General features: G+C 33.0%; 1 protein-coding gene across 5 annotated transcripts in view; it reads left to right on the plus strand.

Moving 5' to 3' along the window:
- ZDHHC21 (zDHHC palmitoyltransferase 21) overlaps positions 1-25844 on the plus strand; it is a 76767-nt gene extending 50923 nt beyond the window's left edge. For 3 of the 5 annotated variants that reach the window (XM_033858084.2, XM_033858085.2, XM_033858086.2), the window contains 3 exons: positions 4670-4786; positions 17084-17127; positions 17680-25844. In XM_033858084.2, the coding sequence (XP_033713975.1) occupies positions 4670-4786; positions 17084-17127; positions 17680-17812 (294 nt within the window). In that variant the 3' untranslated portion in view covers positions 17813-25844. Of the gene's footprint in view, positions 1-4669; positions 4787-6073; positions 8006-13748; positions 13898-17083; positions 17128-17679 lie in introns of those variants that run through there. The other 2 variants (XR_002176327.3, XM_019934849.3) reach the window with 2 other exon arrangements.
- Positions 25845-27535: the final 1691 nt, after the last annotated feature.

Genomic DNA, 27535 nt, shown 5'->3' on the forward strand with positions numbered 1-27535 from the left:
CACAATAGCTGTAGCATGCTTAATGATGAAGTGTTGACCTTTTTCCCTCCAAGTTGAGGGACAAGGTGTTGATGCCTGCTGTGCCCCCACTGCCATTGTTATTAAATATAGTGCTAGGAATTCTAGTCCATGCAGTGAGGCAAGAGGAAGAAAGAGACGGTATAACTGCTGAAATGAAGAAAACCATCATTACTCTTAGATGGTGTGATCACGTAAATAACTTACCTGTAGATTCTTTGGAACTTTTAAGCAAGTTTAAGAAGTGTGACTATAAAACAATATTTTAAAAAATCAGTTTTATTTCTATGTGCTAGCAAACAGTGCTTTAGACAATGAAATTAACAGCAGAACCATTTATAATAGAATCAAGAAACAGGAATTAAATCTGACTTTAAAAAGCACAAGACCTCTAGGGGAAAATTGTGACTCTTAGTGGAGAGAATATATCATATGTGTGTGTATGTCTGAATGTGTTGTAACTCGAAATCTAATTTAAAATTGTTATGGGAATACAAATTACAGTTGACCTTTGAACAATACACATTTGAACTGTGCAGATCCACTTCTGTGCGGATATTTTCAGTAGTAAATACTCCAGTAGTACAGGATCGATGGTTGGTTGAATCCGCTGATGCTGAGGAACCGTGGATACTGAGGGCCTGCTATAAGATATATGCAGATTAACCCCCGCCTTGTTCAAGGGTCAACTGTACCTAGAATAACCAATACATCCCTTTTTTTACATTGAAGTGTAGTTGATTTACAATATTATGTTATTTTCAGGTATAAAACATAGTGATTCAATATTTTATAGATTATACTCCATTTAAATTTATTACAAAACAAAGGCTGTATTTCCCTGTGCTGTACAATATATCTTTATTGCTTATCTGTTTTATACTTAGTAGTTTGTGTCTCTTAGTCCCATACCAAGATATTCTTGAAAAAGAACAAGTTGGGATGAGTTGGCCTACTAGGTATGGAGAGTTATTACAAAGCCATAGTAACTAAGATGTGCTCACTAGTACGGGGATAAACAAACCAAGAGAACAGGATAGAGAGCCCACATCAGACTCAGGCACTTATTGACACTTGACCTCTGATCCCTGAGGAAAGGACAGCTTTTTAAATAAACCGTCCCGGGACAATCATATAGTAAAAGTAAATTCAGAACCCTGTATTTCACAGTACACAATCAATTCCAGGTGGATTAGTGACCTAAATGTGAAAGGCAAAGCTATAAAGCTTTTAAAGGCTTTAGAAGGTAATATAGGAGAATGTCATCATCATGTCAGGGTTGGGAAAGATTTCTTAAACAGGAAATAAAAAGCAATAAAAGAAAAGATTGATAAATTGGACTACATTAAAATTAAGAATTTGGGATTATCCAAAGATGCCATAAAGAGAATGAAAAAGTAGACTCAGAGTAGGAAAAGATATTTGTAATATGCAACTGAAATGTAGTATCGAAAATGTCTGAAGAACGAATCAGTAACCTCTCTCTTTAAGGTAGGGATGCGGGAGAGGATGTGACGGGGAAGAAATGCACTGAGGAAAGTGTCTGCATGTTTTCAAATGTTTGCATTCTTTTCTCTAAACTGAACTTATGTTTTATGCATTTCTCTATATATAAGCACATTTCTTAACCAAAAAATGGAAAGGAATGAAAACGATAAAGAAATACAGTTACTGTATTAGTTTTCTAGGGCGACATAAAATACCACAGACTGGGGGCATAAACAACAGAAACTCATTTTCTCAGAGTTCTGGAGCCTGGAAGTCTAAGATCAGGATGTTGGCAGGTTTGGTTTCTCTGGAGGCTTCTCTCCTGGCTTGCATATGGCACCTTGTTGCTGTGTCTTCGCATGTGCTTGAGCATCCGTGGTGTCGCTTTGTGTTTCTGAGTTTCCTCTTCGTATAAGGATACCAGTCAGATTGGATTAATGTCCACCCTAAGGGCCCCATTTTTCTTGATCTCCTCTTTAAAGGCCCTCTCTCCAAATACTCTCACGTTCTGAGGTGCTGGGGTGAGGGTGGGGTTAGGGCTTCCACATACGAATTTCTGGAGAGACACAATTCAGCCATAATAACACTGATTATGTCATAAAGATTTGAATAGCAAATGGATGCTTGTGATGTAGATAAAATTTCCCAAGCCAATTTTTGGATTCAAAAAGTGCTAGATCTAAAAAAAAAAAACTAAGATAGAAGTAAAGATGTTGTGCTCTGGAGAAGTATGTTAAATGACTCAAAATATGGATTTAGTACTGATGTTAATTGTGTGTGTGTAAAATTGGGATGCATTTTTTTGAAAATGTAAGAGCGAGAAAAAGCAATTTCTGAATCAATTTACTATTTTACACAAGTACTCTCTAACATAAATGTATACCTAAGTGAATAAATGTAATTTTAAGTAGATCTTTTAGTCTCATCTTCATCCCTAACATGTATAAATTCTAGTGGACAAAAAAGTTTTTTAATCTTTTCACTGGGAGAAAAGAGGATGCATTTTATTTGGTCGTATATGGCACAGATCTTCCTTGACTTACAGTGGGGTACATCCTGATAAACCCATTCTAAGTTGAAAATATCCAAAGTTGCACCATCTTAAAAGTCAGAAAATTGTAAGGTGAACTGTTGTAAATTGGGGACCATGTGTATTTTTATTAGGGTAAGCTCTACTATGACACAGTATGTTCATTCCTAAAATTTGCCCCACTGTGCAAAATCATGCAATGAAAACCATAGGGCTTATGGGAAAATGAAGACACAACACTCAAAAACTTTGTCAGTGACTCTTAAAAGGGTTCCTAATAAAAATAGCAGCACAGTTTTATACATGTTAATTAGTCAAGAAATACGTAAATACTATAACAAACATTGCACTTTACCTTAGAAGAGACCTGAAATTTTCTTGTGGAAGTGGGCATCAGAAGGATTGCGTTATGTGAGTTATTACCAAGTGATGGAAGGAGAGTCATATGAAATTGGAGGGAAAATTGTGATACCAGGTACGGATGAGTGTGGCTCATAACACACATGACAAATTGAGTTAGCCGGTAGATGTTTGGGGGTGTGTGTTTTGTGTATTCCTGTATGGCTTGGTTTAGCTGGGTGAAGTTTTTACTGTTCATCTTGGGTTTCTTGCAGATAAAATCACACATAAACAAACAAGAGTCTTGCTATGCTCAAGTTGTTGCTTAGTGCATCAGTCATGTTGGAACATATTTGTGTTTTCATACAGCATAATAGCAGAGTTTACTGTACTGAATTTTTAATATCATTCATAGCCCCATCTTTTCCTCTTTACATGTTTGGTAAGGATTTTGCATTAGGCTCTTTTTAGTGAAATTTTGAAATAGTCAAAACTAATATGTAACTGTTACATAACACCTTAAGAATCTTGGTAAATTTTAAGTTTTCCCTGGCTAATAAACTGAGTGGTTTGGGTGTGGACTCAGAGTTTTGCTTAAGTCAGGTGGATGATCACTGTGCCACACAGAAAAACATCAGTTCTTTTGTTTCAAACAAGATCATTATGTTCGGTGACCCCCCTGTTTCTGGTATTGCTACCAGGGTACCTTTAAGCCTTAACCTGAATCAGTATTAAAAGAGCATGTGCATGGTTATGTTTTGGGGTCCTTCCCATTCGTTTGTTGCTTTTTATCCACTGTGGCTATTTTATTCCAAAGCTTAGTAACTACAGGTTTCCAGAAGTCTTTGTTCTTTCACTCTCTCTCCCTCGACTGGAATGGTCTGGCCAGACAAGGGAGAGAGAGTGAAAGAACAGTGAGGGTAAATGAAATGGCTTCTCCTGGTTTTCCTGACCTCCTGCCACAGTTTCTTTGGATCACTTTCAAGACCCTCATTTTCATGCCCTGGGCTGGACAATCAGTTTTCCCTCACAGCGTTTCCATTTCTGTCTCCTGTCTAGGCATTCCTTTATGTTTCTGCTGTCCTCTGTGCACACATTCCTGTTAAAGTATATATCGCATTGTTTTGGAGTTTTGCAGAGTTGGGCTCTCTCTCTGAATAAACTGCATACTTCTTGAGGGCACAGACCATATCTTTATCCTTTTTACATTTCTACTACATAGCTCAGTGCTTGGCAGTGGTAGTTGAGTGAGTGGATGGATGAATGAATGAGTTGGTCTTGCAGAGGGCTGTTCATGTGATCCTATTATTTGTGTTACCCCCTCATTTTGACTAAAATACATAATCTCTAGGTATCTTGGCCACTTGAACTTTAATATTATGAATCAGGTTTGTGCATTCAAGCTTTTTAGCAGTACCATAATAAAATTTCCTTTTGTTGAACCAGAGATTGTACACCATCTGTTTTGTTTTTGTTTTTTTGATTTTTGGAGGGTTTTCTGTTTTGTTTTTGCTCCAAATAGTAAATGAGCATGGCTAATTTGCAACTTTAGGATTAGGAGTTTTTATGACAATTGAGTAGTAAAATCCCATTTTTCAGCTTGCTACTATGAATTAAAAACAATTACTTTTGAAATTTTCAAATATTTATATGTTTATGAAGTGGAATAAACTAAAAAATGGGGAGAGTAGTTCTTTTAAGATAATAAGGGAAAATGTTATGGCTCAATTCTTTATTATTGCAACTGTAAGTAATTTTTGAATTGTTTTTAAGATTTTCTTTTTCTTCTTATAGGACCTCTTTGTTGTTAGACATGAATTGGCCATAATGAGACTAGCTGCCTTTATGGGCATTACAATGTTCGTTGGAATAACTGGACTCTTTTATACTCAACTAATTGGCATCATCACAGTAAGTATATTTTTAATGTAAAGTAATGTATTTGTGAACATATTGCCTAATTACGAACTTAATTCTAAAAAGTTACAGGAAGTTTAGAAATTAAAGAGGAAACTTATCCGTAGTCATTTATGTATTTCCATTTCCGTATGCCTGTGTAATTTTAAAGTAGTTATAATCAGTGTACAGAGTGTACATATAATTTTGTATCCTGCTTTTAAAAATTAAAGTATTTTTATATGGCTACAGACATCATGTTTATAGTTTTTAATAGTTGGATATACTATTTAGTGAACATAACATATTTTAATTAATCATTTTTCTGTTGGTCAGCATCTACTATGCAATCTTTTTTTTCTGTATTACAAATAGCTCTTTGAACATCTCTTTTTCCTCTTTAAACTAGTAACTTAAGGTAAATTCCAAAAAATGGAATGTTGCTGGTAGAAACATTTTATTAGTAATTAAACGGGTTTTTTTTAATGTATTTATTAGCCAAAGTGGATTTGTCACAACAGAAAAGATTTTAAAAATGAGAAAAATAACACTGTTTAAGGATTTAAAAGTTTGGAAATACACTGCATTGCAGAAGATGCAGAGTAAATAGGCTTTTTCGTATGTTGTTGGCGGGGGTATAAATTGGTATAAACTTTTTGAAGGGCAAATTGTCAATGTCTATCAAAATTTTAAAGGCGCAACCCTTTTGACCACCTCTAGATACTGTTTTTTCACATGTGTGTAAATAAGTGTGTATATTAAAAAAGATCTTCATTGTTATATTAATATAGTGTATGAAAACTTAAGTGTTTATAAGACTATATTCAGTGGAAAAAACTGTAAGAAAATGCATCAAAACTTACTTTAAAGCAACAGTAATCAAGAAAGTGTTGTACTGGCATAAGGATAGATGAAATAGAATTGAGAGTCCAGAAATAGACATACATATCTATGGTCAATCAGTTTTTCAGCAAGAGTAGCAAGACTATTCAATAGGGGAAAGAAAAGTCTTTTCAACAAATACTGCTGGGACAGCTAGGTATCCACATGCAGAAGAATGAAGTTGGGCCCTTACCTCATACCATATATGTAAATTAACTCAAAATGGATCATAGACCTGAATATAAGATCTAAAGTCATAAAACTCCTAGAAGAAAACATAGGATTAGGCAATACTAAGGATTAGGCAATACTAAATCTCAGACTAGGAAATAATATCCTAGATATGAAACCAAAAGTGTAAATAAAGGAAAAAAAGATAATTTGGACTTACTCAAAACTGTAAACTTTTGCACTTCAAAGGATGCTATCAAGAAAGTGAAAGGACAGCTCACAGAATGGGAGAAAATATTGTGTATCTGATAAGGGACTTGTATCTAGAATAAAGAACTCTTAAACTCAGTAATAAGAAGGCAACCTAATTAAAGCATGGGGAAAGGATCTGAATGGACATTTCTTCCAAGAAGATACAAATGGACAATAAATACTACATGAAAAGATGCTCAACATCATTAGTCATCAGGGAAATGAAAATCAAAACCATAATTAGGTATCACTTCTCATGCACACTAGGAGACTATAATAAAAAAAGGTAATAACAAAGGTTGGTGAGGATGCAGAGGAAGCAGAACACTCATGCACTACTAGTGGGAATGTAAAATGGTGCAGATACTTTACAAAATAGTCTGACCATTCTGTAAGTAAACATGAGTTATGTTTTGATTCAGCAATTCCACGCCTAGGTATGTACCTAAGAGAAATGAAATGTATGTTCACATAAAAATTTGTACATGAATATTTATAGCAGCATTAGTCATAATAGACCAAAACTCTCAGCAATCCAGATATCTATCAGCTGGTGAATGGATATATACAAAATGTGGTATATATCCATAAAATGGAATATTATTTGGCCATAAGAAGAAGTGAAGTACTGATGCATGCAACACCATAGATGAACCTTGAGAGCATTATGCTAAGTGAAAGAAACCCGTCACAAAAGGTCACATATTTGTATCATTCCATTTAATGATATGTCCAGAATAGGCAAGTCTATAGAGACAAAGTAGATTAGTGGTTGGTGGGGTTGGGGAGCTAGTGGGGGCTGGAGATAATGGCTAAAGGGTACAGAGTTTCTTTCATAGGGTGATGAACATGTTCTAAAATTGATTGTGGTGATGATTGTATGACTCTGTGAACATACTAAAAAACCATTGAATTGTATACTTTAAATGGGTGAATTTTATGGTATATGAATTATATGTCAATAAAGCTGTTAACAAAAGAATATTTCTGGCATAAATTAAATGTTAATTTTATTCATTTGTTCACATTCATTCATTTATTTATTCATTTTATATATGGTTTGTTGATGTCCTTTGTCTGTTTTCTATTCAGGTGTTCTTTTCTCTTATGGTTTAATAAGAAATGTTAATAAAAACATTCAAAAAAAAGAAATAATGCAGAGGTAACTCTCTCTATCCCTCTATCTATATGCAAAGACTGTCTATGGAAAGACACATGAGATACCAGTAATGGTACTGGCCTCTGAAGAAAACTGGAAGAATGCAGTCAGAAGTGGAAGGAAAACATATTTATTGTGTAACCATTGTTTTAATATTTTGCAAGGTACTCATAATAACCTTTCCCCTCTAGATTTTATAGGAAGAATTTTAAACACAGGAAATTTTAAAGAATCTTACAGTGAATCCTCAACCACAATTAACATTTTAGAGTATTTGCTTTATCTCACTTCAAATTGTCCATCAATCCATTATATGTTGTAATATATATCAAAGTAATTTGCAGCATCAGATAGTTCACCACACAAATCACTAACTGGAGCTCAGTGCTTGTTTATGTTTTTTCCTTTGAGGCAAATTTTACATACAATGAAAGACATAAATGCACACATGTGCAACCCAAACCCCGTTCACAATAGAGAATATTACCATCACCCTAGAAAGTTCCGTCATGCCTCATATCAGTAAGTCCGTATCCTCTGCAGAGGCAGCAGTGATCTGTTGTTTTTTTTCCCATCCATCACAGATTAGTATTGGTTATAGAATTTCATATATACCCATTAATATGTCTCCTTTCTTTCAATATAATGTTTTTTTGATTCATCCATGTTGTTGCATGTATTGATAATTTTTTTTATTGCTGAGTAGTATTCCATTGTATGACTATACCACAGTTTGTTTATCCATTCTATTAAAAGACAACTGGTCTGGTTCCAGGTTTTGGTAATTATGAGTAAAAACGCTGTGAACATTCTTGTTCAAGTCTTTTTGTGGAAACATGTTTTCATTTTCTTGGGTAAATACCTAGGAGAAGAATTGCTGGTCACTTGAGACAGGTTTATCTTTTATTTCATAAGAAACTGCCAGGCCTTTTCCCCAAGCAGCTGTATCATTTTGCACTCTGACCAACAATGTATGAGAATTCTGGTTGCTCCGTGTCCTCATCAGCATTTATTGTTGTCAGCCTTTTTAATTGCAGCTGTTCTGGTAGGTTTTAATAGTATCTGGTTGTTTTAATTTGCATTTCCTTGATGACTAATGATACTGAACACTTCTTCATGTGCTTATTGGGCATTCATGGATTGTATAATGTCTGTTTAAATATGTTTTTATTATTGTTCAGTGGCTTGAAATGTTTTCTAATATCTCTTGTGATTTATCTAGTGATGATGATAAATAACATGATATTAATCACATTCCTGTGGACGAGAATAGGTCTTCCCCTAACATCTTTTTTCTCTGCTTTTATACTCATTCATAATTACTTTATAGCCTATTCATAAGTCAAGTCTAAATTGCCAGGTTATGCTTGCATTTTTGAATTTCCACTTTTGAATTTGCCCAAATCATTGGTATATATTTATATTTCCTGGAATGAAGTTTCTCTGATTTCCCCCAATTTCTTATGATTAATGACTGGAAATGGATGTTTGAGAGTGTTGCTGTTAAGACTACAAGTTACTTCTGAGAGCCATCAGAGGTTTATAGCTGAGGGTAACAGTTTCCTTCTCACCTAAGCAGAAAGTGAGGTTTGGCAGCAAAGGCTTCAAGATATTTTAAGAATTCCTATTCTCAAATTTTAGTATTCACTTCTGAGTTGGACATAAAGTTATTTATAGTATTTGCTGGTTTTTAAAGGGTATATAGTATCAGGTTCCTTTCTGACTATTCCGTACTACCAGTATGTTAATATTAATTTTCAAATTGCATGATTTTCTCTTTTGCTATAATATTGAACAACATTTCACCATGTTGAAATGGACAGGGAGATTGGGTCTGATGTTGTGACAGGGATATTGGGTCTGACGTTGTGATATTTCTAAAACTGAGTAGAAACCACATTTGTTAAATAATGCTCTCTCCCCAAGTCTCATCTCTTTATGTATACATTTAGTACCCTCTCAGAACACTCTGTGCTAGACAGGTCTCATGTCTTTGGAAATTATACATTTGTGAAACATTTAAAAAGGAATGCAAGCATTAAGAGAGAGAATATATTCCATTTGTTAGTCCAACCTTTAGACACTGTACTTCCTCTTGAATCTAAGTACTTAAAAAAATTACAGTAAATTTCAATTCCATTTACCTGGGCTTTCATAGTGAACTTCAAGTACCACTCTTTTTGAATGAAAAAAACATTTTTTTAAAGGTTTCCAGAATTCACTCCTCCCACATTGATTTAAGGTTCTTTAGAGCTTAATTATTTGAAGTTGTTATGCATTCAGTATTTAATTTTAAATCTAACGAATTATTATTATTTAAAAGTAGTATTTAATATTAAAATTAAAATTTAAAACATAGATTTTGCTTCCTTTCTTTATAAAATATGCTTGCTGTTTCATTTTATGAAAAAATTAATACTGCCTACAGGACATTTCACATCTGGACATGGTTTTGTCATAATCTGAATCCATGGATCTCTCTTTACAGTGTGAAGGCAGTGACGAATTTGTCAGTTAGCATAAGAAAGAAAAGGGGGAGAAAGAATCACAGTGAATTTAATTACTTCATTGATGTCTTCCTCCTTCCCCTACTCCTGCCCCCAAAGACCAAGAGGCATTTTGGGAAAACACTGGTGGGAGTATCATTTCATTATAGAAACTATGTAAAATTACATAGCTTGAATATAGGCCTGTTAGACTACAAACAAGCAAAACAAGTGCCATCTCTGTTTAGGTTTAGGTTGAGGTTTTGAGGAAGCAGTGTATTAATTTTCAGTAATTTTTCCCCATTATTTGTTCTTACTTGGAAAAATCATTTCTCTCCTGTATAAGAGGAAAAATCCCATCTTATTGATAGTAGAAGGTAACAGGATAATCATAGTAATGATAATCTGTTGTCATTTTAGACCTAGTAAGAGCAGATTATCTGTGACCCAGATAAAATAATTAGAAATTACTTAAATTTAAAAACAGTGGATTTCTAATCCCATTTCCAAGGTTAAAAGATCTCAACACAACCTGATGTTTCTATGGAACAGACTAATCTTAAACCCAATTTTAAAGGATTACCTTTGATTATTTTTAGATTTAATTTTAAACAAGATTTAACTATATATGTTTGTTTCTTTTTACTAAAATTAATACTGAAGTTAAAGTGTTTTCAAAGTCTGCTTTGAAGCATTCTTTATTTAGTTAGGGAACAGATTATTCTAATTATTCCTTACTTAGACCGTTTAGCCTTTTTGTTTGTTTCTGAATGAAATGGATAGTGATGTTGTCATTATTGTAATTGATGTCAGAATTTCTTATTGAGCAGTAGTTCACACACAGCCAAGAATAATGTCCATTCTGATGAGCACCAACACTAAGAGTGCTGGGTGATTGTATTAGTCATGTTTTGAGTTGCTGGGCTTGGAGAGAGTTAATCAAGAAGCTCTGTAACAGCTGGTACAGCGCCTTCTGGTGAGGGTCTGACAGTGAGCTATTGTATACCATGACACTGCTCTGACAGTTTATCTAAATTTTGTATACAAGCATTTTTGTTTTCAGGGCACCGTGGAGTTTGTGTAAAAGCTTAAGCTTTTGATGGCGTCTCTGGAGCTTAGTGCTTTTCTCAGTTGTGGTGAGATTGAGGGTGGGGTGGGGAAGATATATTTAGTTGAAATTTTGTAAAAGGCTTTAAATTCTCAAAGAAAAAAATTGAGCTTTTTATATTTGGTCTCACAGGTAACTATTGTTGGACTCTACTTGAATTACTAAAGATAGCTTAAAGCAAAGCTTTTCAAAATAAAGGGAGAAAATGTTTTCCCCCCTAAATACTGGCTCATGATTACCTAAATAAATATAGACAGAATCACAGATGCAGGAGTGACTTAATTTTAACTTGATTATGTTATACAATGAAAAGTATCTTGTGTTCAAAATGTTAAATTAGTTTAAATGGCATTATCTATTAAATAACATTCTTATTAATCAGATGATTAGTGGACTTACCTGCCTTTTAACATGTACCTAGAAATGTAGTCCTGAGATTATTAATCCTTATAATGAAATTCTGCTAAGTATCCCCTGAATCAGTGTGGTGAATTAACAGCATTCGGTATAGTCTCTGTACAAATTACGTTTGCTTTACCCAACTCCAAATCAGCATTGCAAATATGGAAATCGTTGCTAATTGTGCTGAACCCAGCTCACTTACATTTTTGTAAAGGGAGCTCTGTACAGCATTTTGTCTTCCTTTCTGAATTATGTTTTCATTTAATAAAAACAAAATATATTTTTAATACAGTATTTCTAATTATAATATTATGGGAAGTATCTTCTCTGTAGCTTTTTTAAAACCTAGAAGAATCATTAAAATTTAAATTGTTACTTCTTATATGTTTTTAATGTCATATTCTAATATTGGCTATAATATTTCTTTGAATTTTGGATACAATAGAGAACTTTATAGAAACTAGGTACCCCCTCGCCAAGGAATTAGTTTAAATACATACTGTGTTACATTGCATAGTAATAGAAAAGCTTTCTTTCTAAACATTCCTGCTAGCATCGTAATTATTATGTGTGGAAGTGGATTGCTCTTTAGCATAAACGTGTTCCTATGTGAAAATGTATTTATATTGCATCCTCTCTCTTTACTCAATGTAATAAACTTCTTGAAAGTAATTTAAAACAACTTAAATCTATTTCTGTAGATTTTTTTCAATAAGAATAGTGCATTTTAATTTTCTTAAAACATGATGAATAGCTTGAGTGATTAAATAGATGCTTTCTTTTTGGTAAGGAAGCTAAACATTTATGAGTTGTACTTGCTGTTTTTCCCATGTTATTGTTCATGTTCTGAATCCACGTGAATTTTTAATCTGAATTTACAACTTTATAGGATTGGAGAAAACAGTGAATTTTATATTTATAGTTAACTTTTAGATCTTTTTCCACAGTGATTCATATGCTTCTCTCTGTCACAGTCTATCACTATATTAATTCTCAAATTCCAGCCAAAGGGGCACATTAGCCCATCTTACTTCTACTGATAACCGAAAATCTTATGAAAGTATAGTTTTGTACTAAAAATGTAAGAATAGTTGACCTTGATTTGATTGTTGATTGCAAACGTAAGTTTTCAGCTGTTTCTAAATAGTGTATGGCTTATTTATATATGTTATTGTATATAATCCTCCTCTCTGACATCCTCGGCATATTCCTGTATAATTATTTCTTGTATGTTTAACTACTTTCACTAGACTGTAAGCTCCTGTTGCTAAGGACTGTGTCATAATATGTACTTAGTAAATTTTTGATAGACAATAAATGAGTAAATGAATCATGTTTTATGTACTTAGTACTTATTTTTTCAACTAGATTATAAGCCCCTTGTGGACATTGGATTTTATCTGTGTAGTCTCCTACAGTCCATGTCATTTTATCTTTGATTATAAAAAACACTTGTTTGTTTAAACATCAATTTTTCTAGTTACATTCTAATGTAATTAAGATAGCTCCAAGCCCTACAATAAAAACTTAGGCCTGTCATTTATTGAGGAGTTATTAAGGGCTCTAAGATATTAACTCATTTAATTTCTACAAAAACCTATGAGGTAAATAGTAGTATTTGAAAATTGAGATACAGAATTTTAGTAACTTTCTTAAGGTTTTATACAGCCAGAAAATGGCTTGATGAAGAGGAGTATGGGAATTGTGTTGGAAAGAAATGTTTTAAGTGGCTATCAAAGTAACATCTACTGCCTTCTCAGTTTGGTTTCATGATTGATTAAATGTCTCTGTTAACTTAAGATCTCTAATAAAAGATGTAGCTGGTCCTCTGTTGGAGATGGATGCTTATGAACCATTTATTTCAAGTGAGTAATATAGTAGTGAGTTCTGGCTTCAAAGGAGGAGAGAGAGCTAAGGTTAACAGAAAGTTTTCTCTCTTTGGATTGAAAAAAATTAAAGATAAGGAATCATGTTATTTCTGTCCATGTTCAATTAGTTTAGTGCTGCAAACATATATTGAGTATCCACTTTGAATAATTTGTGCTGTTCGGTGCTATGAAAGACACAAAGTTAAATGAGTTGCTCTCTGTATGTTGAGCAGAAATTCTAGGAATTTAAGCAAAAGTCTATTTTAGAATTAGAAATCAGTAGTAGACAAAACAGGTATATAATCTCTAGTTGTGATAAACTTTCCTTAATAGTGTTTTTTACTCCAGATTAAATCAGCAGAGTCATTGAATCAGGTATGTGCAGTAGAGTTAAAAGCATCAACAAGACCTATGATAAGACTAAAGAGTGCAGGCGATCCTTGAGGTTAGATCGAACTGTCTTCAAGGAGACTTTCTGATAGAATGTTCTTACTTTCCTTAGATCTTCAGTTTGACAGATCTGGAAACTCCATTTTGAAAATGTTTCCAGGGTTAATCAGGCCCAGAAGCAGTGACTCTACTTCTAGACTCAAAAGTGATAGTCATATAAACCAGGTTGACTATTTATTCCCTTATGTATGATTGTCAGGTACCAAAGGACTCTGCAGTACATTCTTTCTCCTGTACAACAACATATATGGCAAAGTGTTACTTTGTGAGAATGAACTCAAAGCAGAATGAGTTAGTTGGATGGATTGTATCATCAAGCTGTCTATTCCAAGAGGACTAGATTCTCAGGTCTGTTAACCAGGAAACGTCTGGTGATAAATTCTTGCTCTTTGCCTCTCACCTCCCCCCGCCCTCAATTTTTCCAATAGGCAATAAATACCTTCCTCCCCCTTCCTATTAGAAACTTTTTTTTTCCATTCCAGTTATAATCTTACTAGTTGAGATACAGTTTTCTTTTAAGTCAAACATATTTCCTTAGACTGAACCTGAAAGATAATTTCTTAGAGTAAGATGAGCCATCAGGAGAAGATAAAGTATACTTGATAAAATACTTGAGCCCTATATTTCTGTAAGTCTTTCTTGTTTCTAGTTTATTCTTTTTTTTTAGAAGATAAACTTCCGGTTTTTAAAATAAGAAAGCATTCTCATTTATCTCAGTTATGCAGACTGGCAGAAGTCTTGGATATTTTTATCATTAGACCATAATCAATACATAAATATTTCTTTGGAAATAAGGTATTTTGATTGTAGATAATACAATAAAAATGTGTTTCTTATCATTCCTTGAAGAGTGAGTTTTTCTAGATAGCTGTTTTACATATAACTAAGAATTTATAAAATATACTCCGTGAAGATAGCAATTACCTTTTTGGTCACTTTTGTGATAGTCACTAAAGGTATTGAGTCTTTTATGTTGAATGGAATTAACTGCACTAAAATCTATTTTAAATATTTTTAATTTATTTTTCATGTGTGAAATATTCCACAATTCCCTGCTTAATAAAACAAAACAAAAAGTTTATTAAACCTAGTTCGGCACTTGGAAATAACTTATGGTTGTCAATATTCCTGCCAGTAGTAACCTCTCTTCTCTTCTAGTTTGCTGTTTCTATTGCGCATATAAATACGATAGCATGATAACTTGTGTTGCCTGAGTATGCTGTATAAATGCCAGTGCAAAAACTTTGTGACATGTTTGGCTGTTCTTTTTTCTTATAATAGTACTCTGGATAGCTGAGAGATAAGCATTTGCCATTTCTAGTGGAAAAAAATAGTCTTTTTTGGCTAGCCTCACAAATCCTGTTCATAAAGTCATGATAGACATCACATCCTTTGATTGAATGACAATCTGTTTATGATGACTTGAAAGATAGTGTTCCTCGTATTTCTTGAACCAGATTCTAGAAAGATGTCAAAAGCACTTGCAAATAAGAGCTTTTCCCATATGAAGTCTAAATTCAAAGTCCTTAAAATTGATTATTTTATTGTCACAACTACATTCCTCAAAGTTATAATCGAGTTTTAAGTTTCTGCACAGTAAAAATATCCTGTAACATTGGCTAGTTCTAGTAGTCTAACCTTGTAATTGCCTTCCTTATCCTGAAATAGTTTCCACTTTTAAGTGTTATCTACACCTGCAATTTGGGGCCATTTATATACCTTTCCTGATAACACTTTTAAATTTCTTTCCTGTCTTTTCCTTTGTATTTTTGCGCAAGCTATCTTAATTGTTTTGGAATAACCTGTCACCATCAGTTCTAAGATACCATTTAAATTACTTCCTTCACTTTTTTTTTCTGATATGGAACCAGAACCCCAGCTTTCCTCTAAGTCTTTAATAAATTTTTTATGTATTTGCAGACTGTGTTTTCACAAAGTAAAACATTATTTTGAGGAAATTATGCAACAGAACCAGGAAAGGTTAATTATAAATAGAATTGTCATTGGAAACCATGAATTTCAGAAAATGCTAGGAAATTAGTGACTATAGAGTGACTAATCTATAGCCTCCACACAGATTACTGGGAAATCTGGAAATGAAACTCTGTTATTAGTTACTAGTCACATAAAAAATGATAGAGTTGTTTTCCTGTATGTGGGCCAACTGTAGTTAGACAACTGTTCATACATAAGAATTTAATGTTCTGAGCCATTCACGTAACTTCTTTAAAGAGTTTTTTGAAGTAAAGGTGCTTTTCAGTAGTATTATTGGAAGAGAGTTCTATAGCTAAATAAGTTCTTGCAATTGGAGTTGCAGCCACAAATATTTGCATGAATAGTATTGCTTAATAACTGCAGTCCACCTGCTATATCTGAGGAAGCTAATAAAGGAAAGGATAAAAGGAGGAAGATTTTTTTGTATATTTAAAAGAATATATTTTCTTTTGTACAACTTAAAAGTATATTTAAAATGTAAATATATATCTAAAATAAGATTATATAATTTGTGTTTTGATTATTTGGATATTCCTTATCATCACTGTTTCTCAGTCTAATGATGGGTCTTCCATTAACATGAATTAGACCAGCATGTCTAGAAGCTTTCTTCTCTTTATTGAGTTGTTTTTCTTATATATTTGTGTTAACAGCTTTATAGAAAACACATAATGAGAAATTGCATTATTATGAAGGGACTGGTTTTTCTCTTGAGAAAAAAAAAGTTTTTTTACCAAAGAACACTAATCAGTTAGCTTTCCTTTTCAGAGTAATAAATGTTGTAGTACGGCAAATGCATACATTGCCTTGTTGAATTTGGCTTTGTTTACAGAAATCCATAGCCAGTAGCGCTCTTTGGCTCTTGACAGTTTTCTGTTCAATAGTGTCTTTCATTTATCATTTTGGTATTTATTTTTTAATGCATATTTAATGCCAGTTGAATTAAATATAGACTTTTAAAAGAATTATCAAGAAGGCAAGTGTAATAAAAGGTTATTTTTTAATGAAGTGAGACTCCTACAATTTTGGGGGGGGGGTTGTAATTGAATAAATTGGTTCTTTTTAGCACAACGTAATGTTGATTCTGTTTTTCCAAGGGAATTTCAGCAATGTACATAGATAATTTAAAATTCTTTTTTTAACATCTTCATTGAAATATAATTGCTTTACAATGGTGTGTTAGTTTCTGCTTTATAACAAAGTGAATCAGCTCTATGTATACATATATCCCCATGTCCCCTCCCTCTTGCGTCTCCCTCCCACCCTCCCTATCTACCCCTCTAGGTGGTCACAAAGCACCCAGCTGATCTCCCTGTGCTATGCAACTGCTTCCCACTAACTAGCTATTTTGCATTTGGTAGTGTATATCTGTCCTTATATACACTACCACTCTCACTTTGTCCCAGCTTAGTACCCATATATAAACTTTTTATATCTTTAGAATATTCTCTGAATATGATTAAAAACATCATGAAATACATATAGAATCAAGCCTTGATAACTGTTATATCTGAGTATTTTTTTTTTGATTTTTAATAGGATACAACATCTATTGAAAAGATGTCAAACTGTTGTGAAGAAATGTAAGTATGAAAGTGAAGTCTGTAGTGTTCTTATTTAAAAATGCAAACACCTGGTTATATTTGAAAAATGTGTGCATGTAGTGGAAAGATAATATAATGATGGCTTTTTCTTGGTGCCTTTTCTAAGACCTGAGCTAGCAAGCATAACCCAGACTTACAGTAGGGGTAGGGGTCTTCTAGCCGTGATAGTTTTCAAACAAAATAAGTACTGATCATTCTTGTTCCTTGTCCTACTAAAGTAAGTTAAATTATTTGTCCTGAAAATACATCAAAAGAGATTTGCTACTGTGTTGTTGACACACATTCTGTTAATCCTGAGATTCTCCTCTGCTTCAAAAGTTGCCCTAGGTTGATTGACGACACAGATACAATATCTGCTATCCAGAGTTAAAACTCAGCTGCATGCCATAATGAAAGAAAAGCTGTATTTGTGATGCTGGGACACAATTCATCAGAGTCCAGTAATGGATCCCCAGCCAACCTGTATTGTTTTAGCTGACTGAAGTGCACCATGGGAGTGCTGTCTTTCACTAATAATGCTGTCTTCTGTAGATCGAGGCCCCGAAAGCCATGGCAGCAGACCTTCTCAGAAGTTTTTGGCACTCGTTGGAAGATCCTGTGGTTTATTCCTTTCAGGCAGAGGCAACCACTGCGAGTTCCCTACCACTTTGCCAATCACGTCTAAACAGATGGATGGTGGGCACAGATGGGTCCTCCATGCTGGAAATGCGTTACAGGTTTTCTGATAATAGAACTATGACAGTCTTCAAGTCAATTAAAATCCACCCACCAATCTTAAGCATCATAATGTGCCCCAGGCTTTATTTTAATAGTGATCTTGATCCTGTTGTGGGACTAATACATGATCTATATTTAAGTTTTAAAGCATGTTTACTTTCAAATTAGCTTTCCACAGGGATTTCTTTAAATGCTTTTGTTATTAAACTCAAAAGGCAGTGATTGGGATGAAGTAATTGTACATAATTTCTTTTAGTACTGACAGTGTTACAGATTTTACTTTATGGGAAACTTCGGATGTTTATTTAAAATTTTCACCCTTAAGCAGTACTAACCAAATCTGAATTTCATTCTTTAGGTTTTACAAAAGTTGATACGCCTTATATGTAAATTTTCTTTTTCAAATACAATTTTATGTTATACTTCCTTTTGTATGTGCTGCAAGATTTTTTAAAATTTAGCATATAGGATTGAACAACAAAACAAAAACAGCAACAAAAAGGACAGTGTTTTCTTAGAAGTAGATTTCTAATGTTTTTTTTTTTGTCACCACCAAAAACACCACTAAAGTAAAACACCAACTACCTACCTTATTTTAAAGGAAAGATTAATTTTTTTCACATTAACTTTCCCATTTCTTTCCCCTGTACTGTTGTAATTATTGGTTTTTGTTAAAATATTTGCTCCAAGGGGAAATTTTTGACCAAACAGGCATGTGTTCCTATTTTACCCTAAGATTTTTATTAGCAAAAAGGGTAAAGAATTTGCAATAATTCCACTGATACCTTTTCTAGTGTAGTTATGTTAGAATGCACATGTTTTTAAAATGCTAGTATAGGGCTCCCCTGGTGGCGCAGTGGTTGAGGGTCCGCATGCTGATGCAGGGGACACGGGTTCGTGCCCCGGTCCGGGAAGATCCCACATGCCGCGGAGCGGCTGGGCCCGTGAGCCATGGCCGCTGGGCCTGCGCTTCCGGAGCCTGTGCTCCGCAACGGGAGAGGCCACAACAGTGAGAGGCCCGCATACCGCAAAAAAGAAAAAAAGCTAATATAACTAGATAATATATAATGTATAGTATAAAGAAGAATATTGTGCTTTAAAAAAATATATGTATACTTTTTACTTTTGTTTACCTACTAGTAGATCTAAAATTACACCTTGAAGGTTTTTATGTAATAGATATTGGCCAACTAATATTGAAATTTTATTTATAGGAAGTTACTAGTAAAAGTAACTTTTGTGTACCTGTAATCACCCAGATTGAAATTAAATTTTAATTGACCAACTATAATCTGGATTGAGAGACCATTTTTAGTAGCCAATGTTAGGAAATGACCTTAAAATGAGAAAATATAATCTATATTCATTATTAGCCTTATACAAATTTAAATTGCTAATTGTGATGGTCTCTTGGAAAGCATAGAATATTTGTGTGAGAAAAAATTTAGCATGGTTTGAAAAAAATTCAGTTAAAAATTTTTTTCCATTAGAATACTGCAAAATCCATATATCTTTAAAAAACTAATTATGTACTCAGCCTTTCCCTTGAAGAGAGGATTAAGGGGTATCTAGTGTTCTTGGAGCATATCAATATTTTCTTTTTGGTTAGTTTTGGTAGTAAGGAGTCATACCTGAGAAATCATGAAACAGAAGGTTACCATTGTCAGCTAGTTAACTATACTGTGGTTATTTTTTAGAAATTATAAATATCTCCTAAAATAATAGAATAAGGTCTACTCAGAGATACAAGTACCATGTCTTTCATGTTCTGATTACAGTGCTTTATTATTTAAAAACTTAGTGGCAGATGGAAATATTTATTGGTGCTGATAAGATTCATAGTAAATTTAATATAAGAAGTATATTTATAGAGCTTAATGAACCACAAAATTAGTACATATATTCATTCCAGGCAGATGGGTTGGGTTTTGACCAAATTTGGCCTGGTGACTGAACTGTTATAAGGAGTAATGTACAGATAATGTAGATAGATGTCAGTCAGATGCCTTATGCTGTATACATTCCTTTCAAATAAGGACATTGAGAAAACAGCAAAGCCAAGTGAAGACCCCCTAAAGAGCTTTATGGACGAATTTATACTTCATATGGTAGCAGTAGCTACCTTGAAAGGTACCAGGGAGGTACTGAGTGCCAACCTCTGTCTCAGTAATGAGAATCAAGAGGTGGTCTCTTTCCCACTCTAACGGTTTCTGGTCTTGGTTTTCTTAGGTTCCCCACTTCTAGGGCACCTCTTCCCACCTTTCTCTTTACCTTCCCTGATCCTTCTGTACCTGATTTCTCTAAATTACTGGAATACAAACTAATGCACTAGGCAAGGCATATATTTATTTTTGTTTGAATGGTAGAAATGCTACATATCAATATATTTATGTAGGAATCTATATAAAGTATATCTATATATACTTATGCTGTAACTTTCAGTATTTCAGAGTTAGCACACCTAACTGGCTTTTATGATTCTTGTTAGACAACTTGAGAGAGAACACCTGGCACTTTCCTGGGGAGTCCATAAACTCTAGTGTGCTCTCTGCGCCCTCTTTTGGCTAATTGATGTAATTATACTGGCTCTAGAGATTTGTTGCCCAAATGAAATGTATACCCAAATTCTGAACATTTCAGAGGTACAAACTTAAGGGAAGTCTATGTACAAAAATGTAAGGTTTTATGAAAATTAATGTGTTCCTATTTTATGATTCTGATGTCTGGTTCATACATATATGACTACTTTGCTTCATTTATGTATATTCATATTATATTTTTTACTATCAGACAAATTTATATCAGATCAGGATAAACAAATATAAACCATTTCATGAATTTTATTTTGAACCTTATTTTGGCAAATTAAGTCCTTAGAATTAAAAAGTCATTACCTTAAAATTACCAATTTATTACAAAACAAATTTATCATAGTTACAATGGCAAGCCAGTGTCTAATGTGTTTTACTGAATATCTAAAAAAAAACATTCAGTTTTTTAATCCCAGTTTTGGAATGATTTTTTTAACTGATTCAATTGCATTAAAATAATGAGATTAATAATTCTTTCTATACTTCTCTTCATTCTTTTTAACTTTCCTGCTGTGAGTTAGAGCTGTAGCTTTAGCAGCCAATTTATTATATATTCTGGATAACCCTGAAAATAACTAATGATGTTGAGCATTAGAAAATAATTATAAGCAGTGAGATTACTGATGTAATCTGTATATTGGATGAAGTATTTCGTTATAAACATTTCATTTCATTTTAAGCGAAATGTATTTTAAAGGATGTTTTACGTTCAGCAAAGTCATTAATTGGACTTCTGGAAATGAAAGTAGTTGTTAAGTACTTGTTATAAATTGCACCTCTTGAACAATTATATTTGTTGCTCTTCTTTTCTGCAATCAAAAATGTTTATGGGCTCAAGATTGTAGGCAAAAAGTGACTGAGTTCAGAATTGTAAAAATATTGTTAGCTGATGTTCCATTGTGAAAAAAATACTATTTTGCTTCAGAGTTGTATTAAAAATATTTGTGGTTAACATAAGAGGTAGATATACTTAAAATATTAATATGTTAATGTCTTTGAACAGAAGAAAGCATAGTTTACTTTTAAGTAATAGAAATAGAGAACATAAGCATAAAGTTTAGTGTAACAGCTAAGTTAAAACTTCTGTCAGAATGAACATCAGTGAATGTTTGCTAATGCTTAGAGGTATTTTTCTCTAAGGATGGCGGCTAGTTATAACTGTTCTTCATCAGGCTTTTTCAAGTCACTTTCCTACAAATAATTAGTTGAAGGTGTGTCACCCAAAAGGGTGTATTAATGCTCATCATAAAGACTTGAGTTAGGGCAACACCTCCACCCAGGAAGTATGAAGTAGTTTTGATTATAACCACATACCTTTCTATGTGTTAGATAATGGAGCAGTTTGAATGTTCTCACATATGTTGGTATAAAATCACAATGTATCCAGCTCTAGTTTACAATGGTATTAATATTAACAGAGCTACTAGTCTTTCCCTGGACTTTTCTCTAGTGTCTACTTCCCTTGTGCTTCATGTATGAATAGACTACTTAGCTCAAGTTTACTAAACTATTGCTGCTTCATTAAATAAGTTTTTGACATGACCTCTATATATGTAGATATATCTAGAATTTACTTGGTACAGTTTACACTTACAAACATTAAATAATTTATTAATAGATATAAGTATTAGATTTTTTACCCAATTCTACTGCTGTTGCTTTCAAAAATATAAGTACTGGCAAATGTAGTTAGTAAGTCATGTACATTTAGTATGTTCTACTTGCTAGTATTAGTAACCATATAATTAACAAATGAATGAGTGTATTATTTAATGTCCACATTTGTTACTTTCGATCCTAAGAATCCTCTGAATTTCTCTGTAAATCACAAATTTCATTATGCTCTGAATTTAGCCATTCTCAATTGAATTCTAGAATATTCTTCAGCAGAATGTGAGAAAGTAATAGAACCAACTTGCTTGAAGTATTTTGAACTAATGTTGTTCTTATGTATATCAATCAGTATTTAGCATTTCAGCTGCATTTAGGATGATGATGGTTTAACTTCAGGAAGTGTTTTCTCTGATGTCTCCTTTCATTATCATTGTGCAATTTTTAACAACAAAATTTACTACATTTTTGTCTGTTCTTCAGATATTGTAATACTGCCTGCTAGTGCTAATTTGAAACAGAAATAGTAATGGTGTTTATCCTTATGTCATTGGTATTTTCTATTATTATTTTTTTTACTACTATTATTTCCTTTTTCCCTTGTCTACCATAGAGGACAGGTACAAATGAGTAGTGAGTAGCCAGAATTAGATAAAGAGAGTATTAAGATGGAGAGAAGGCTAGACAGAGCATGTATAATCAGCATCTCAGCAGAAGGGTTTACTGGATACAGAATCTGTGACGTCAGAGAATTCCTCTGCTACAATCATTTTAGCCTTATCTCTTGTTGACACTGTTTCACTGTAAGAGTTGTTGATGCGTGTAAGCGTTTAGTTTGAGTTATTTTATCCAAGGAGTGTATATTGCTGATTCTTGTCAGCTAGTCAGATGCCTTTAAGAAATTATTTTGAATTTTAAATATCGGAAGTGTACAGTGTACACTTACAGTGTAAGTACACTTACACTGTACTTTATGCAAAAGTACAGCTACTTAATGCCAAGCAGAAATGAATAGGTTGCCCAAGGTTTGATTGAAAAAGCTGGGACCTTTTTATAAGTCTCCTCTTGCAGAGAAAGGATATACTAAGTATTGTAGTAAAGTCTGTCAACAGAGGGAAAATCAACAGTTTGTATATAAAGGGTGCTTTTCACTTTAAAATTTGGACTATTTCAGTTTTTCATATCTTGAGGGTCTCCGTAGCTATTGGTATTTTGAATCCCTGTAACATGTAATGTGGTGCTTACCACAGTTGTTCAACACTCTGATCTTTTGGGTATTGATAGCTTTATATCTAAACAGAGATATGGACAAAACAGTAGCAATGTAAGGTGGTGTTTTTGTGGTTTTGCTTGTCTGTTGACTAAATAAGGGTTTACCTGGGTAGGCTGTCAAGTAAAGGGAGAGCTAGTCTGCATATTGCACACTCGGTGTTCTTGCCAGGGTGTGTCGGGTGACATTGGAACTACTGGTGCCTGAAGTTAGTGTTTCACAGCCTCAACAGCTAAGACATCCTGGTGCTACTCACTTTAGCATTGAGTGACATTTTTAATTCCCGTACCAAAGAGTTAATTTTCTTTTTGGTTCACTGAGTTTTCTTCTCACATCCTTGTATTTATAAAGTAGAATTTAATGTCACTAAGAACAATTTTGATTAATAGATCTTAGTTTTTGCACACTGCTGCCTCAATTTAGTTGGCTTTAAATGTCTCTCACTTGGTCTGTTTTTTTCTTTTTTGCTTAGAAAGTAAAGTAAAAAAAAAAAGAGGTTTTTTTTTTACTTAATATGGTCTTTAATTTTGTATTTTCGTATAGATTGGCTACTTTAAAAAGTAGTTTAATAGGTCGAACTTAAAAAGATAATTGAAACACTTTACACAAGATTTTTTTGTTTTATTCTGCAGGAATAAATGAGAAATAATAAGTCTAATCTCTACAGATGAACTCTGTAGCTTGTTGGGCCCTTTTAATAAATGCTAAAGCAAAATGCTAAAAGGAGAAGTTAAGGGCCCATTCTGATTACAGATGAAGAATTTTGCATCTGTGTGTGTGTAGGTGTGTGTGTGTGTGTGTGCGTGCGTGTGTGTGTGTGTGTAATCCTTAGTGGTATTAAAGAATGATAATTGCCATTTGTCTGTTTTGTGAATAAAGATAAAATTAAAGAACGTTTTAAAAATATACGCATATGTGATATATGTATGCACACACACACTCTTGCCCAAGAGGAAATGCAAAACTTTGATTTAAAAGCAAAACGAAAATTGAACTTTACCCAAAAAAAAGCCTGGATGTTGTTACTCACTTTACATAAGTTAGAGTTAAGAGTATTTTTAAAACTAATTCTGCTTAGTGATTCATTTTACAAAAAATGGGAGAGAACATCCTTTAGAAGTAGTTGTCCAAATGTAATACTGCTATGTGTACTATCCTGGTTCCCTATTTTTTTCCACAGACTTCTAAAACACTCATTTAGTGTCCTTAAAAAAACTGTAGCTGAAATGATTAAAAATTTTGGCAAGAAGATAACTGTGTGTATGTACTGGAAAAGTAGACAATCACATTTGAGAATGTTTTGCATAGTTTTCAATCAACTAAAATCACTCTGTCTTTGAATGTAGATACAGTATATGGTTTTGCAGTGAATTCTGAATGGAAAAAAATCAAGTCAAACTAGTGTGAGATGTGACTTAGGATCATTTGAATGATATGTAGAAATACAGATGTACATAATTTTAGGGGTAAAGACAAAATTTAAAAGCAAAATGGGAAGAGACAACATTGTCTCTCTCTGTCAACAATATATTTTCTAGATTTTGTTGTGACAATATCAGTTCTGAGTTACTCAGCTTGTTTATGTGTTACTTAAATTAATGTGGCTGAATGCAGTTATTTGTTCAAGTTATTGGATAGTAGAAGATTCACAACTATCTGCTCTCCTCCAGAGACGAATATTAAAAAGAAATATCTACTTTAGCATAGGTACAATAAAGCGACTAAATGATACAATAGGAAGAAGTTTCTCCACAATTGGAGATACTCAGACAAATCAGTTGCAGGTCTAACCTGGGGGAATGGAATAGGCTTTTGGGAGAACTGAGCGTAGATGATGTTGCTTGTAGGAGCTTTATGTCCCTGGAATTAGTCTTTTTAAAATGTGACTGGCAAGTTTAATGAATAGGCAAAATTTGTGATATTTCAAGGCTCCTAAAATTTTGTGTCAACCTCAATGGTGTCTAATATTATATCCCTAAAATAAAAGACTTTTATTTTAATAGCGGTATGTTCCAAGTGCCATATGACGATCCTGTTTTTACATTTATCAGGCATTTTTTCATTCAGTGCATATGTTTAAATCTGAGTGCTGTTTTGCTGCATGTCTGTTTTACCTTGTCAGTTACCCTAAGAGCATTTAAAGAAAAATCTTCACTGACATTTCTTGTGCTAAAGGTAATAAGGAAAATGGTAGTTGAGGGATATGAGAATAGATTGAGAAGAGGGAGGAAAATGACAGGTGGGAGGCATGTATGTATCTGAGATATACTTGTTTAAATGAAAAGTCGACACTGGTTCTTAAAATGAAAAACAAACCATGTATCTAGCTTAAGAACGGTGTTTTGTTTTTAATTTATTTTAACGATTTAGTTTTATTCATGTAATATTTCTGTTTTCTTTGCAGATTGTTTTTAATTTAAATTGTGGAGTTTTTACTTCTCTTGAAATGTATTATGTACTGTATTTTTAGAAATCTTATTTTTAAATAAATATTTTTTAAAAACATAGGACTGTTCTTCTCCCCCACTTCTGTATTTATTAAAATCAACCCAAATTCTAGATTTCAGCACTATCAGTGTGGCAGGCCACTTTGTTTAGTTTCATGCAATTTGGATAATGATTCATACATAATAGCCTTAGGATTTTGTTCTGTTATAATCTCAAAATTGTTTATATATTCAAGAAAAACTGGGTATACATAGTAGGGTTGAAATTGACAAATGCAGTATTTCTTGTTAGGCATATTTGTTTAGAGATGACCCAACTGGCTGGATTCAGTCACCCCGTTTATTTAACATTTATTGTGCCAGACAGTATTTTATGGAACTATTTTTTCTTTGTGGAATAATTTACATAAAATAAAATGCAGAGAGTATATATCTAGGCATTGTTTTAGATCTAGGGGTATTAAATTACCTAGAGCCTTTGCTGTTATGGAGTTACAGTCTAAGAGTATGTGGGTAGCTTTTTATTGACAAATTTCCTAAGTCTCAACTAATTGCTTTACTTGTATATGCGAGAAGTGAGAACAGAGACATGTATATTAGTGGGTATAAATTGGTCAAAAATATCTGAAAAGACAAATCAGTATGTCTTAGAAACAATGAAGGTATAGAAACTGAGATTGAAAGATAGGGGCTTAACTTTATTTTAAAAATCCCTTCTTAAATTTTTATTACCAGAAAAGTAATGTTGATAAATACTCTGAATTAACAGATAAGTTAAACAACTTGATAGAGTTTCAGATAAAACTATAAACTTTGCTGCATTGGTAAATGAAAGCAAATTGTTGCATGCTGACAAACCTTAAAGGATTATAAAACTTTATTCTTGTTCCTTTTTCAATTTCCTTTGCTCTGATTCAAAGCAGCATTTAAAATAGTTGTGCTTTCTCAGTGATGATAAATTATAATTCTCAAGCTTTTTGGTCTCAGAACTCCTTTGTATTCATAAAAATTATTACAGGCCCCAAGGAGTTTTTGCTTATGTAAATAGTCTTTATCAATATTGACTATATTAGAAATTAAAACTGAGTATTTTAAATGCTTATTTATTAATTCATTTAAACATACCAATAATAAACCTATTGCATGCTAACATAAATAATGTATTTTTATTTAGAGATCCATGATTTTACATTTTTTTCAAAGTTCTAATATCTGCCTTTACAAAAGAAAGTTGGGTCCTGATACTCTTCTACACTCAATCTGTTGCATTGTTATTTTGGCTGAAGTATCTAGAAAAATCTGGTCTCATGCAAATAATGGAATTGGAAAAAGGAAGAATATTTTAATAGTCTTTTCAAGTGCCTGTGGATATTCTTTGATAATATAAAAATCTCAACAAGTTATGGTTTCTGAAAGTTTAGTTGCATTGTAGAACCGGAAACAATACCAAGGAACTTTTCCTACTGTGTTACATTAAAAGCCATTGGTCTCTTTTTCACTTTGGAAAGTTCTCTTCACCCATACATGATTTTGTGACATCATTCATTAGTCATTTGGAAACTATTGGAGTAACACAGATCTTCCAAGTGTTACACATTTCATTCGATAAAAATAAGATAAAATTAGATTAAATTAAAAATTTTAAACTAATATTACCACTGATCTGGTCAGAAAAGTAAGTACTAGAAAACTGTTAAGCTCATAATGACACATTACATTTTGTAAAATCCTAATTTTCATGTAAAAACTTG

This window comes from Tursiops truncatus, chromosome 6 (assembly GCF_011762595.2).
Source record: "Tursiops truncatus isolate mTurTru1 chromosome 6, mTurTru1.mat.Y, whole genome shotgun sequence".
Classification (NCBI taxonomy): Eukaryota; Metazoa; Chordata; class Mammalia; order Artiodactyla; family Delphinidae; genus Tursiops; species Tursiops truncatus.